Raw genomic sequence first — 15,525 nt, forward strand, 5'->3', positions numbered from 1 at the left:
AGTGGATGTTGTATATTTGGATTTTCAAAAGGCTTTTGACAAGGTCCCACACAGGAGATTAGTGTGCAGACTTAAAGCACATGGTATTGGGGATAAGGTATTGATGTGGATAGAGAATTGGTTGGCAGACAGGAAGCAAAGAGTGGGGATAAATGGGACCTTTTCAGAATGGCAGGCAGTGACTAGTGGGGTGCCGCAAGGCTCAGTGCTGGGACCCCAGTTGTTTACAATATATATTAATGACTTGGATGAGGGAATTAAATGCAGCATCTCCAAGTTTGCAGATGACACGAAGCTGGGTGGCAGTGTTAGCTGTGAGGAGGATGCAGGGTGACTTGGATAGGTTGGGTGAGTGGGCGGATTCATGGCAGATGCAATTTCATGTGGATAAATGTGAAGTTATCCACTTTGGTGGCAAAAACAGGAAAACAGATTATTATCTGAATGGTGGCCGATTAGGAAAAGGGGAGGTGCAACGAGACCTGGATGTCATTATACACCAGTCATTGAAAGTGGGCATGCAGGTACAGCAGGCGGTGAAAAAGGCGAATGGTATGCTGGCATTCATAGCAAGAGGATTCGAGTACAGGAGCAGGGAAGTACTACTGCAGTTGTACAAGGCCTTAGTGAGACCACACCTGGAGTATTGTGTGCAGTTTTGGTCCCCAAATCTGAGGAAAGACATCCTTGCCATAGAGGGAGTACAAAGAAGGTTCACCAGATTGATTCCTGGGATGGCAGGACTTTCATATGATGAAAGGCTGGATGAACTAGGCTTATACTCGTTGGAATTTAGAAGATTAAGGGGGAATCTGATTGAAACATATAAAATCCTAAAGGGATTGGACAGGTTAGATGCAGGAAGATTGTTCCCGATGTTGGGAAAGTCCAGAACGAGGGGTCACAGTTTGAGTATAAAGGGGAAGCCTTTTAGGACCGAGATTAGGAAAAACTTCTTCACACAGAGAGAGGTGAATCTGTGGAATTCTCTGCCAGAGGAAACAGTTGAGGCCAGTTCATTGGCTATATTTAAGAGGGAGTTAGATATGGCCCTTGTGGCTAAAGGGATCAGGGGGTATGGAGGGAAGGCTGGTACAGGGTTCTGAGTTGGATGATCAGCCATGATCATACTGAATGGCAGTGCAGGCTCAAAGGGCCGAATGGCCTACTCCTGCACCTATTTTCTATGCTTCTATGTTTCTATAACTCGGTATCCACTGCCATCAGCGGCAATGAATTCCACAGATTCCTTACTCTCTAGGTAAAGGAATCCCTCTTCATCTCTGTTCTAAATGGATGTCCTTCTGTTCTCAAGCTGTTCCCTCTGGTCCGAGACTCACCCACTGTAGGAAACATCTGCATGTTTACTCTTTCTAGACCTTCCAATATTTAATGGATTTCAATCAGGTCCCCCCCCCCACCCCCATCCTTCTAAATTCCAGCAAGTTCAGGCCCAGAGCCATCAAATGCTCTTCCTATATTAACCCTTACATATCCAGAATCATTCTTATAAACTTCTTCTGGACACTCTCTAATGCCAGAATATCTGTTCTTAGATAAGGGGCCTAAAAGGGTAATGAAACCAAATTTCCCTCGGGATTAATAAAGTATATCTATCTATCTATCTAAAACTGTTCACAATAATCCAAGCACTGACTTTCCAATGTCTTATAAAGCTTCAGCATTGCAACCTTGCTCTTGTATTCTAGCCCTCTCAAAATAAATGCTTTTGTCTTCCTTACAACCAATCACCTTGCAAGTTAACCTTTAGAGAATCATACACAGGGACTCCCATATCCATTAGCACCTCTGGTGTTTGAATAGTCGCTCTGTTTATAAAGCAATCTGTGTCTTTATTCCTTCTACTGAAGTACAGGACCAAACACTTACCAACACTATATTCCATCTGCCACTTTCCCTATTCTCCCAGTCTGCTCATGTCTTTCTGCCAACTCCCTGCTTCCACAGTAATACCTGCCCCCCACCTATGTGTGTATAGTCTTCAAACTTAACCACAAAGCCATCAATTCCATCATCCAACTCATTGACACCTAATTTGAAAAGAAATTACCGACCCCTGCAGAACACCACAAGTCACCAGCAGCCCACCAGAAAAGACCTCCTTTATTTCCACTCTTTGCCTATTGCCAGTCAGCCAGTCTTCTGTCCATGCTCATGTGCTGCACCTTGTCAAAGACCTTATAAAAATCCAAGTAAACAATCCAATTTTCCCAAATAATACATGGGATAGATAAAGGAGAGTCAGTGAATGTAATTTCCTTAAAGAATTCCAACAGATTCATCAGGCAAGATTTCTCCTTAAGGAAACCATTCTGACTTGGACTAATTTTATAATGTACCTCCAAGTACCCCGAAACTTTATCCAACATCTTCTCAACCACTGAAGTCCAGCTAATTGGCCTAAAAATTCCTTTCTTCTGCCTCCCTTCCTTCTTAAAGAGCAGAGTGACATTTGCTATTTTCCAGTCCTCAGGAAACATTCCATAATCTAGTGATTCTTGAAAGATCACTACTAATCCCTCCACAATCTCCTCAGCTACCTCTTTCAGAACCCTGGAGTGTAGTCTATGGGGTCCAGATGACTTAGCTAACTTCAGACCTTTCAGCTTCCCAAGCACCTTCTCCTTAGTAGCAGCAACTACACTCACTACTTCCCCTGATACTCTTGGCTATTTCTGGCATACTGTTAATGTCTTCCACTGTGAAGACTGACACAATTTTTTTGTCCTCCATTACTATCTCTCCAGCATCATTTTTCAATGATCTGAAATCCACTGTCACCTCCCATTTACTCTTTATATATCTGAAAAAGCTTTTGGTATCCTCTTTTATATTATTAGCAAGCTTATCTCTCTTACGGCTATTATAGTTGCCTTCTGTTAAAAAGCTTCCTAAGTCTCTAACTTCTCTATTTTTGCCATATGTTTTGCTTCTCTTTTGCTTTTATGCTGTCTGTGACTTACCTTGCCAGCCACAGTTGACTCATCCTCCCTTTAGAATATTTCTTTATCTTTGGGGTTTATCTATCCTGTGACTTTAGACTTGCCTCCAAAAACTCCAGCCATTGCTGTCTGCCATCATCTCTGCTAGTGTCCCCTTCCAGTCAACTTTGGCCAGCTCCTCTCTCATGCCTCTGTATTTCTCTTTACTCCATTGTAATACAGATACATCTGACTTTATTTCTCTCAACCTGCAGGGTGAATTCTATCATATTATGAACAGCGCCTCTTAAGGATTCCTTTACCTTAAACTCCATAATCAAATCTTGTTCATTACACAGCACCCAATTCAGGATTGCCTTTCCCCAAGTGGTCTCAACCAGAAGCTGCTCTAAGAATAGACATTCTACAAATTCCCTCTCTTGGGATCCAGCACCAAACTGATTTTCCCCAATCTACTTTCATTTTGAAATCCCCCATGATTATCGTAGCAGAGTGGCGCAGCGGAAGCGTGCTGGGCCCTTATTTCTCTCAACCTGCAGGGTGAATTCTATCATATTATGAACAGTGCCTCTTAAGGATTCCTTTACCTTAAACTCCCTAATCAAATCTTGTTCATTACACAGCACCCAATTCAGAATTGCCTTTCCCCAAGTGGTCTCAACCAGAAGCTGCTCTAAAAATAGACATTCTACAAATTCCCTCTCTTGGGATCTAGCACCAAACTGATTTTCCCCAATTTACCTTCATTTTGAAATCCCCCATGATTATCGTAACATTGCTCTTTTTACATGCCTTTTTTTACCTCCCATTGTAATTTACATCACACATCCTGGCTACTATTTGGAGACCTGTATATAACTCCCAGCAAGGTCTTTTTACCCTTGCATTTTCTTAACTCCACCCACAAGAATTCTACATCTTCTGATCATATGCCACCTCTGTTAAGGATTTGATTTCAGTTTTTTACCAACAGATCCACCCACTCCCTCGGCCTGCCTGCCTGTCCTTTGATACAATGTGGTATTCTTGGATGTTAAGCTCCCAACTATGATGATGCCCACAACATCATACCTGCCAATCTCTGACTGTATTACAAGATCTTCTACCTTATTCCATATATTGTGCACATTCAAATATTAGACCTTCAGTCCTGTATCATCACCCTTTTCAGGTTTGCCCCCTCAAGTCATCCCACTTACTGCACCTACCATTGTATAAATAAACATTGCTGTTTATTTTCCACTCAGTGTGATGCGTAGTCAGTTCTAGAAGGCTGAATAACCCGACAATCAGATACTTGCCTTTGGATGAAGACGGGCCCTGAATTATAACAGCAGTTGAATCTTGTTGTTCAGCTGAAACTGCCTACACGAGTGCATAAAGTGAAAGTAGGATTTTGGATTTGTGCAACAGAGTGTTATTTTCATTGTACAAATGAGAAATGGGTCTGCATATTGTGTAAAATCAGAATAAACATCATGCCAAGCCTCATTGATGGCAGTCAGTACAAAGTATTTCTTCATTCAACCTATTTAACAGACATAAATTACTGCGGCTTACCCAGCATATTGTAAAACAGTGAATCAGTCTCCGAAAATGTGCATCAACTTAATCTGATGATGCAGCAATATCATGTCTAGGGTATGTAGTGAGCAACATTGCTTGCTTGTCAGAATGAGCATAGAAAGAGATTGTATATGAATTGCGACTGTGCAAACTACTATTGTTTCAAAGCACTCCGAGCCAGGATACTATCCAGATTCAATGAAATATTTGTTCATGCAACAGTATGTTTCATGCTATCCCTAATGTTTAAGTTGTGAATGTTACAAATAGGATTAAAATCTTAATGGATGCTTGTTCATTATCTTCTGTTAGAAGGTCAAAAAGGGCCGAAGATTAATAATGTGAGTGCATATGAACATAATGCTATACAGGTACATACAAATGACAATTTGGGAGGTTGGCAGGATAAATTTGCTGGTTGCTATGAAGCAGGGCATCCTCTGCTTTCTGGTACCTTTTCACAGCCACATTTCTGACTTGTAAGCTGTCCAGGTTATGAACAATTCACAGGGATGGAACCCTACCATAACCTGGAGAGGAAAATTTAACCTTGTGTAATCAAAATGCTGAAGGTTTCAGTAACAAAATCAAATGCAAATATATGTCATCTTTCTACTCAGTCTAAAAGTCCTACTAATTACTTGTTGATTGAGCAGTTCAGTCTTGGAAAGAATAGTGGTAGAACAGTCACCAGTGCTTTACAAAGTTGATAAGAAGATACAAGATATTTTTATATTTCAAGTCAAGTTTATTGCCACGTGCACAAGTACATGTACACACAGGTGCAATGGACATCTTATTTGCAGCATTATCATACAAGCAACATTCACGATTTTTATAAGAAAGAACATAATTAAAACAAAAAAAAAAGTCCATTTTAGTAGAAAGTAATTGAAGTGGCCGTAGTACTGCTAAACTCTAGTGATTAGGGTGAATTGAAGTAGCTGTTTTTGAACCAGGTAGTGTGGGACTTCTGGGTTCTGTACCTCTTGCCTAATGGTAGCTGCAAGAAGATGGCATGGCTCGGTTGGTGATGATCTTTGATGATAGATGTTGCCTTCTATAGGTAACACCTCCCCTAGATACTTCCATTGAGATGTACCCGTGAAATACCCATAACATTTGTTAGAGTGTTCAATGACAAGTTGAACTCCTTAACCTCCTAAGAAAGTAATGACTTTGACACATTTTGCTTGTGATTGCATCTGTGTGCTGGGCCCAGGATAGGTTATCTGATACACTGAAGCCCAGGAATTTAAAGCTGCTGAATCCCTTCACTTCTGATTCCCCAGTGCATTGGGATTGGTTTACTGGTACTAATATAAATTCATTGTGATTAAAGATATTAAATTCTGATATAAAGTATAGAGGTCAGTGTTGTTATTGAAGTAGAATATCAGAAGTGCCTACAAACATTTGAAAGATCTTTACAGGACTAAGAAAAATAATAAAAGTGTATCAAAAGACCTTATAAAAAAGGACAAGTAAAAGTGTGATCAAAAGAGTTTTAATGACTAAATTGTAAGGTCTTGGACATCTCAAGGCCTGACCAGTGAAGGTGATGCAATGAGGAAAGAAATATAGAAGACGGCAAAGGTTAAGAAGTTCAATGTTTGTTGTTGAAGGTTGCAGATTACAGTGATGGTGTGGTCAGCCTTGTCAGATGATGCACAGGGATCAAGCAAGGTAAAAAGCTAGCATATTCACCATCATATGTACAGAGAATGAAAATTGACTCTTTGAATAAACCATTAGTGTAGTGGAGGATAAACTCTATTGCAGAAAGTAAGGTTCCTCTATTTCCAAAGATGGCACATTTGTTGTTTAATATGTGTAGTCTTTTAGTTGGTGCTGCCAGCTGCTGGGCACTAATGGTATCGCAGTGAATGGTCGAGCTTTTATAAAAAAGTGATTGAATGATAGGAAATAAGATAGTCTGCCAGGCAGTTCTGTGAGCATTGACTTCATTTAGGAATAGTAGCCATATATAGACTTATTTGACTTAATTTAAAAAGTTTCTCAGATTTTTAAACTGGAGACACAGGGCACTAGGTGCTGGAATCTCGAGCATTGCATGAGATGCTGGAGGAACTCAACAGGTCAGGTTGCACATATGGAGGGAAACGGACATCTGACATTTTGGGTCAAGACCATTCATAGACTGCTACACAGATGTTGCCTGACCTCCTGAGTTCCTCTAGCAACTTGACTGTTGCTTCAGATTATTAAACCAATTTGAAAATAGATGTGACATCCATTTTCTTTACTAAGATGGCAAATCTTTGAAGTAGACAAGCCTTTGACAGGAATCAACCTGATGAATGTATGTAATATAAGTAAGTGTAATGAAATTCCATGCTGAATTTCATATGTTCCAAACTGGTTGGCCTTGAAATGGCCTTAGCATATTGGGATCATTGCCCATCTCCAATTTCTCCAGGACAGCAGTGATGGAAGCTTGTCTTGAACTGCTGCAGCAAAGTAATTTTCTCTGTTGTTGTTGAATATCTTTCTTGACTTACTAGGTGAGCAGTTTGGAACTAACTATGGTGCTGTGAGTCTGATCAGATAAAGACAGCTGAGTTTTTGCCCTTGATGATATTAGTGAACCAGCTTGATTATTCTGCAGTACTTCAGTCAATAGTCTCCTCTCATTGATGACAGCTTTTCACAAAAAAAAGTATTTTCACATTTTGTTAAAGAATTTCAAATTGCCAAAGTGGGACAGTGGGATTTGAAAACTCATGTTAAGTCAATTACTAGCCCACTGACATAGGCACTCAAAGTACTGAAATTAAATATAATCAGAAAAGGTTCAAAATAAAAAAACAGGTAAGGCAGCAATGCCTCAGAGAAAATGGGAGTTATAATTTCAAGTTAATGACATTTATCAGTATTACAAATAAATTATTCTTGGGCTTCCAGCCAGGTACAGGTATCAATTTAACCAACATTTCGATGACAAACTCTGCCATTTTCATGAGGGATGATGCCTGGGCTCATCTAGTCCTGTGGTATATATACCCCCGCCGTCTGTCCCTCCTGATTCCAATTTACTTTCCTCAATTTTAAAACTATTTTGTTGTCTTCCTAGCTCCTATCACATATATTCCACTTTCTACTCTTTAGTCAACACATCTGAAAAGACTATGACTAATGCCATTTTGTTAATGACCAGTAGGAGTCAGTACCGTGGTGTTATATTGATTTGCGCTCACTTTATTTTCTTCCTTATGTAGTTCATTGAAGTAGAGTCTGTGTGGAGTAAATGTGAGTAAAATGCACGTTTAAATTTGCCACTCACCAACTTGTTAGAGGACTGGACTAAGGCCCTGTATCCCCATAAAGGGTGCTTGGTGGAAAGGTATCATTTTAAGAAACTTTAGGAAACGTACATGCAAATTTATTTATCCATGGCCATGAAATTTAGTAAAGTGATAGGTTAGCATCTTATATATTTATTACTGACATATGTATGGCCTTTATAATATGTCTATATCTTGTTGCTCTACTAACAATGCTTTTTGTTTTCTATATTGCAGCCCACTGTATGCGAACGAGAGCTGTGCGTTTTTGCCTTCCAGACGTTGGGAGTAATGAATGAAGCTGCAGATGAAATAGCAACTGGAGCCCAGGTATGCGCCTGTCACTGATTTTGCTGCTTACAGTAACTGACAGTTACAGTGAGCAGGTTGCAATGAATAGCACTGGTAAATCAGGCATTGCCTTTACACTAGGAATTCAAATTAGATACAACAAAAGCAGAAACAACTTAGTTCATAAATTTTCTATGGGAATTGAGTACCAAGCTTATGTTTAGTATGTAAAATTGCTAATGGTTATGTTAGATACGTAAGTGAAATATTCAATCATTACTTTTCAACCATCAGGCTCCTGAACCAGCGTGAATAACTTCACTCACCTCAACACTGAATTATTCCACAACTTAAGGTAAAGGCATCCATTAGTCTTGCGAGACCATGGATCTGCACCTGGAAACTCTTCACTCTCCAGGTCGCAGGCCTGGGCGAGGTTGTATGGAAGACCAGCAGTTGCCCATGCTGCAAGTCTCCCCTCTCCACGACACCAATGTTGTCCAAGGGAAGGGCATTTGGACCCATACAGCTTGGCACCAGTGTCATCGCAGAGCAATATGTGATTAAGTGCCTCGCTCAAGGACACAACACATTGCCTCGGCTGGGGCTCGAACTCACGACCTTCAGGTCGCTAGTCCAATGCCTTAACCACTTGGCCGCGTGCCCACAGCTTATAGACTCACCTTCAAGGACTCTACAACACATGTTCTCGATATTATTTATTTATTTGTTTGGTGTTTTTGAGTTCAAGAACCCATCAAACTTTTACCCGATGACCTGGCCTCCATAGCTGTCTGTGGCAACAAATTTCACATATTCAGTACCCTATGGCAAAAGAAATTCCTTTTCATCTCTGTTCTAACTAAAGGGACGTCCTTTTATGAGAACATAAGAAGTAGGAGCAGGAGTAGACCATCTGGCCCATTAGCCTACTCCGCCATTGAATAAGATCATGGCTGATCTGGCCGTAGACCATTCTCCTCTTACCTGTCTTTCCCTATAACATTTAATTCCCCAACTATGCAAAAATCTATCCAACTTTGTCTTAAATATATTGATGGAGTAGCCACCACTGCTTCATTGGGCAGAGAATTCCACAGATTCACCACTGTCTGGGAAAAGCAGTTCCTCCTCATCTCTGTTCTAAATCTACTCACGAATCTTGAGGCTATGTCCCCTAGTTCTAGTCTCACCTATCAGTGGAAACAACATTCTTGCCTCTATCTTATCTACCCTTTTCATAATTTTATATGTTTCTGTACAATCTCTTCTCATTCTTCTGAATTCCAGTGAGTACAGTCCCAGGCAACCTAATCTCTTCTCATAGTCTAACCCCCTCATCTCTGGAATCAATCTGGTGAACCTCCTCTGCACCGCCTCCAAAACCAGTATATCCTTCTTCAAGTAAGGAGACCAGAACTGCACACTGTACTCCAGGTGCGGCCTCACCAGTACCCTGTACAGTTGCAGCATGACCTCCCTGCTCTTAAATTCAATCCCCCTAGCAATGAAGGCCAACATTCCATTTGCCTTCTTGATAACCTGCTGCAGCTGCAAACCAACCTTTTGTGATTCCTGCACAAGCACTCTCATGTCTCTCTGCACAGCAGCATGCTGCAATTTTTACCATTTAAATGATAATCTTCTCTTTCGTTTTCCCTTCGAAAGTGTATTTACCAACATTGTACTCTATCTGCCAGTCTCTTGCCCACTCAGTTGTCCTATCTATATCTCTCTGCAGACTCTCCGTATCTTCTGCACAATTTGCTTTTCCACTCAATTTGCTATCATCAGCAAACTTAGATAACACTACACTCAGCCCCATCTTCCAGATTGTTAATGTATATCGTGAATAGTTGCGGGCCCAGCACCGACCCCTGCGGCACACCACTCACCACTGACTGCCAACCAGACAAACATTCATGTTTCCCAACTCTCTGCTTTCTATTAGTTAACCAATCTTTTATCCATGCTAAAACATCACCCCCAACTCCTTGCATCCTTATCTTATGGACAAGTCTTTTACGTGGCACCTTATCAAACGCCTTCTGGAAATCCAAGTAACTAACCTCCATCTGTTCCCCTCTATCCACTGCGCTCGTTATATCCTCAAAGAACTCCAGAAAGTTTGTCAAGCAGGCCCTGCCTTTGCTGAATACATGCTGCTCCTGCCTGATGGATTCATTTCTTTACAGATACCTCCCTATTTCTTCTTTGATAATAGCTTCAAGCATTTTCCCAACTGCAGATTGTAAACTAAGTGGCCTATAATTATCTGCCTTTTGCCTACATCCTTTTTTGAACAGTGGTGTGACATACGCCATCTTCCAATCTGCCAGGACCTGTCCAGAGTCCAGAGAATTTTAGTAAATCATCACCAAAGCCTCTACTATAACTTCTGCCTTTTCTATCAGTACGCTGGGATGCATTCCATCAGGACCAGGGGACTTATCTGTCTTCAGGCCCACAAGTGTACTCAGCACTACCTGTTTAGTGATAGCTACTGCATCGAGGTATCACCTCCCATCACATCTATAACATCTAATATGATATTGGCATGTTAGATGCATCCTGCAACGTGGAGACCAGCACAAAATAGTCATTCAAAGCCTCAGCCATTTCCTCATTACCCAATATCAATCCCCCCTTATCTTCCTCCAGGGGACCTACATTCACTTTAGCCTCCCTTTTCTGCTTTATATAATTATAAAAACTTTTATTATCCATTTTTATATTTTATGCTAGTTTGTTTTCATAATCTATCTTCCCTTTCTTTATTGCTCACTTAGTGGTACTTTTGTTACTGCTTAAAGTTATCCCAATCTTCCAGTTTCACACTATTCTTGGCGACTTTGTATGCATGAGCTTTTAGTTTGATGCCTCCTTTTATTTTCTTAGTTATCCAAGGCTGGCTTTCCCCGCCCTTACTGTCCCTGCTTTTAGCTGGAATATACTTTTGCTGAGCACCGTGAAAGATCTCTTTGAAATTTTTCCACTGTTCCTCAGCTGTCCCACCATATAGCCTGTGTTCCCAGTCTACACTAGCCAAATTCTCCCTCATCCCATTGTAGTCTCCATTGTTTAGATATAATACACTGGTTTTAGATTAAACTATTGCACCCTCCATTTATATGAGAAATTTAATCATACCATAATCACTCTTTCCAAGAGGATCCCTAACCTACAAAATCACTGATTTTACCTGTCTCTTTGCACAGGACCAGATCTAAGATAGCACATTCCCTTGTAGGTACATTAATGTGCTGTTCAAGAAAGCCATCATGGATGCATTCTATGAAGTCCTCCTCAAGAGTGCCTCCACCAACTTGATTCACCCAATCTATGTGCAAGCTAAAGTCCCCCATGGTAACTGCTGTTTCATTCTTATAAACCTCAGATATTTCTCTGTTTATTGCCTGTGCTACTGTAATGTTATTATTCGGTGGCCGATAGACAACTCCCACCCGTGATATTTTCTTTTTTGCTATTCCTAATCACTATCCAGATGGATTCAACATTCTTCTCCTTAGATCTTATATTGTCTCTCACTGTCACCCTGATCTCATCCTTAATTAAGAGTGCTACCCGCCTCCCTTCCCTTCTTGCCTATTCTTCCTCGTTACATGATATCCTTGGATATTTAATTCCCAATCCTCTCCACCTTGCAGCCATGTTTCTCTAATGGCCACTAAATCATACATCTTTGAGCTGATTTGAGCCAGTAGTTCACTGACCTTGTTTCGAATACAGTACTACGGGCATACAAACAAAGTGTCCTTACACTCATTGTGCTTTTAAAATCTTTTACTCTTTTGCACTTGACTTTTCGTCATTCTACTCTTACTTTTCTCTTTTATATTTTTTGTTTATTCTTTATCTTTATCCATACTTTTCTTTTTTTACTTTATCCATACTTCTCCAATCTGTTGAAACCACCTCCTACTATTTAGCTTAAAGCCCTATCCACAGCCCTAGCTATGCGATTCACTAGGATCCAGGTCCCATCACGGTTCAGATGGAGCCCATCCCAGTGATACAGCTCCATCCTTCCCCAATACTGGTGCCAGTTTCCCATGAATTCAAACCCACTTCTCCCACACCTTGAACCAAGCATTAACTCTCTAATCTTCTTGACCCTATGCCAATTTGCACATGGCTCAGGTGGTAATCCAGAGATTACCACCTTTTTGATTCTGCTTTTTAATTTAGTCCCTACCTGCTCAAATTCCCTCAGCAGAACCTCCTTCCTCCTTCCTCATTCTACCTATGTCTTTGGTACCTACATCCACAACAAATGGATTTTCTCCTCCCACTGCAAATTCCTCTGCAGGTCACATAAGATCTCCCGAACCCAGGCACCAGGCAGGCACACAGCCTTCGGGATGCTCTATCCTCGCGACAGAGAACTCTGTCTATTCCCCTGACTATACTATCCCCAATTACCGCTACATTTCTCTTCTTTTCCCCCTCTTGGCGCCACAGTTAAGTTGCTCATCCTTCCTCCAGCCTCCTCTCTCATTCACACAGGGAGCAAAAATCTCAGACCTGTTGGACAAACTCAAGGACTAAAGCTCCTCCACAACTGTGTCTTGGATCCCAATACCCACTTCACTCGCAGTCACACCACAGACCGAATTGGTGGCCGCTAATCTAATAGGTGTGACTACCTCCTGAAACAGAGCATCCAGGTAGCCCTCCCCCTCCCTGGTGTGCCACAGTGTTTGAAGCTCAGATTCCAGTCATCAACTTTGAGCCTGAGTTCCTTAAGCAGCCAAAATTTGCTGCAGATGTGGTGACCAGGAACCACAATGGGGTCCACCAGCTCCCACATCGTGTAGCTCCAGCACATCACCTGATCCTGCATCATCCCTTTATTTAATTAGCTGTAATTTAGTGACTTTTTATTCAAACACTACAAAAGCCTTACTTGCTACCTACCTGTGCCTTCTCACTTCAAGTTCCCACTCCTAAACTAGTCCCTTCAGACATTGGTCACTCTGTTTTGACCCTGCTTTACTGTTATTTGCTTCTGGTAATGAATCGCAAACTAATTGGTCCGCCGCTAATGTGCCCATCTCTGCAAAATGCTCCTTTTTATAATTCTTCTCCTTGACATGTGTGAAACTCTCTGTCTCTTCAAATCACTTATCCACCGCTAATGCGCTGAGCCCTGCATAACGCTCCCTTTTTAAACTTTCTGAGGCTTGAGGCTGTGACCAAATTCTAGCCTTACCGTGAAGCATCCAAACAATAACTTCTCATGTTAAATACCAAACAATGGCATCCCATCATCAGTCTATGCCTTCGCTAAAGACAGAAATCTAATTGAAGATGAAAAAATACATTTTGAAATGCTTGTTTAATTAAGCAGGGTGAGATTTATAAAGCAGACATGACTTGTTATCATGGAAACTTGCACTTCAAATGGTGCATAAATCAGACATCTAACCTGAATCTAATTCAGTCTTGGCAGGCAGGCGGGTTTAATTAAATTCAGGGTTTGTCAGTAGCTATTTCATATTTTATTATCTCATATTTTCTTCTGCTGTAGGAGTCCATTTGGATCAATGACTCTATGCCAGTCCAAGCATTCCGATCAGTCCCATTCAATTATTATTTATTTCCTACAACTCATTCTTTCTCACATGTCCACTACCTTGCTCACCTCTCACCAAATAATAAACCCTTGCTGCCTATTTAAAGTAGCCATTTGACTTATCAGTGCACCATTGGCATATGGAAGGAAAGCAGATCAGTTGAGTGAAGCGATGGGAAAATGTGCAACCTCTACTCAGACAGCTCTCGGATCAGGACCAAACCCTGGAGCCAGACAGCAGCGCATTAACTGTTATACCACTCCGCTGCTTATTTTTATTAAGCTAGTAATGAAAATGTCAGTAATTCTGGATTTAAAGGTCTCATTCTTAAATCTTCTTAGTAACTGTTGCTTTCATCTTAAGAAGCGCAGAAAATCAGTTATGAGTCACTCTTTCCTGCATTACGACCCATCAGCTATTTCCACTTTCCATCACTGCAAAGCCGTTCATTGGTATAATAACTGTAATGGTGGACAGATTTCAAAGGACAGTGACTCCACAACTTTAGCAAAACAGATCTTTGAGTTTGACTACACTCAATAAGGTTTTCAATGGCGTTGTGCTAAAATTTGTACGAGTTCAGCAATGTTTGGTATTAAATTACAATATCACTCAGTGAACTATAAAATGTTCAGTTAACAAATGAAAAAAGTGATACTGGTATTAATTGGGGACAATTAAGAGACTCTTAGATAGGCACATGGATGAAAGGAAAATGGCCGTCTCTGTGGGAATGAAGTGTGAGATTGATCTTGGAGAAGGTTAATAGGTTGGCAAGACACTGTGGGCTGAAAGGCTGTTGCTGTGTTGTGGTGTTCTATATTCTAAAATGCAGCTTCCGAGACAAATTCTTGAAGCAGAAGATAGGTTTAGCTCACATCTTAAGCTACAAAAGTAAAGGGTAAAATGTCCAGTGATGCAACCTGTCAGAATGCCCTCCACACTACATCTGTAGAAGTTTTTCAGTATTTTAGGTGACATGCCAAATCTCCTCAAACTCCAAATGAAATATAGCTGCTGTCTTGCCTTCTTTATAGCTGCATGGATATGTTAGGACCAGGTTAGGTGCTCAGAGATCTTGACACCCAAGAACTTGGAATGGCTCACTCTCTCCACTTCTGATCCCTCTATGAGGATTGGTATGTTTTCCTTCATCTTACCCTTCCTGAAGTCCACAGTTAGCTCTTTCATCTTACACTGATTCTTGAGACTTCGGCGAAATCATGTCCCACTAAGAAAAGTGCTAATTCCGTTGAAACTGAATAACATTTTCTTATTTAAAATGATCAGGGTTGATCATCTGAGGGCCTTTTGCACAAATGCAACATTTTTTCATATGTTTGTTTTTAATTTTATAAATTATATGATTATATGATAGCCCAGTACCCACAAAATCAGTTGTCCTCAGACAAGAGATTATCATTTCAATTTGATAAATAAGTATGAAAAAATCATTTAAAATGTGTTATATATATATATATATATGCCAGGTGAAAGAGTAGAGTGAAAAACCTCTTTAAACCTCAATGCAGTGAATTTTCAGCAATATTTACTCTTATTTTGTGGTTGCTCAAAATGTGTCCCAAGTTTTTGTCAACACCATCAGATATTTATATTAAAAAAAAGCAATAAAATTAGGCAACCACACGCTCAACTATATTCCTAAGGACCCCCTTTCCACCCTCCACATCTGCTAAATGTAACAAGGTCAAACAAGCTCCTGTAAGTTTGCTATTTTTTTCAAAAATTTTACATATTTATTGATGTTGTTACTGTCACATCCATGGCCTGTCAACGCCGTCT

General features: G+C 40.6%; 1 protein-coding gene across 1 annotated transcript in view; it reads left to right on the forward strand.

Moving 5' to 3' along the window:
- parp8 (poly (ADP-ribose) polymerase family, member 8) overlaps nt 1-15,525 on the forward strand; it is a 370,191-nt gene that overhangs the window by 297,485 nt on the left and 57,181 nt on the right. The window contains exon 15 of the mRNA XM_072252492.1: nt 8,072-8,164. Within this exon, the coding sequence (XP_072108593.1) occupies nt 8,072-8,164 (93 nt within the window). The remainder of the gene's footprint in view (nt 1-8,071; nt 8,165-15,525) is intronic.

The sequence above is a fragment of the Mobula birostris genome, chromosome 3 (genome assembly GCF_030028105.1).
Source record: "Mobula birostris isolate sMobBir1 chromosome 3, sMobBir1.hap1, whole genome shotgun sequence".
NCBI lineage: Eukaryota > Metazoa > Chordata > Chondrichthyes > Myliobatiformes > Myliobatidae > Mobula > Mobula birostris.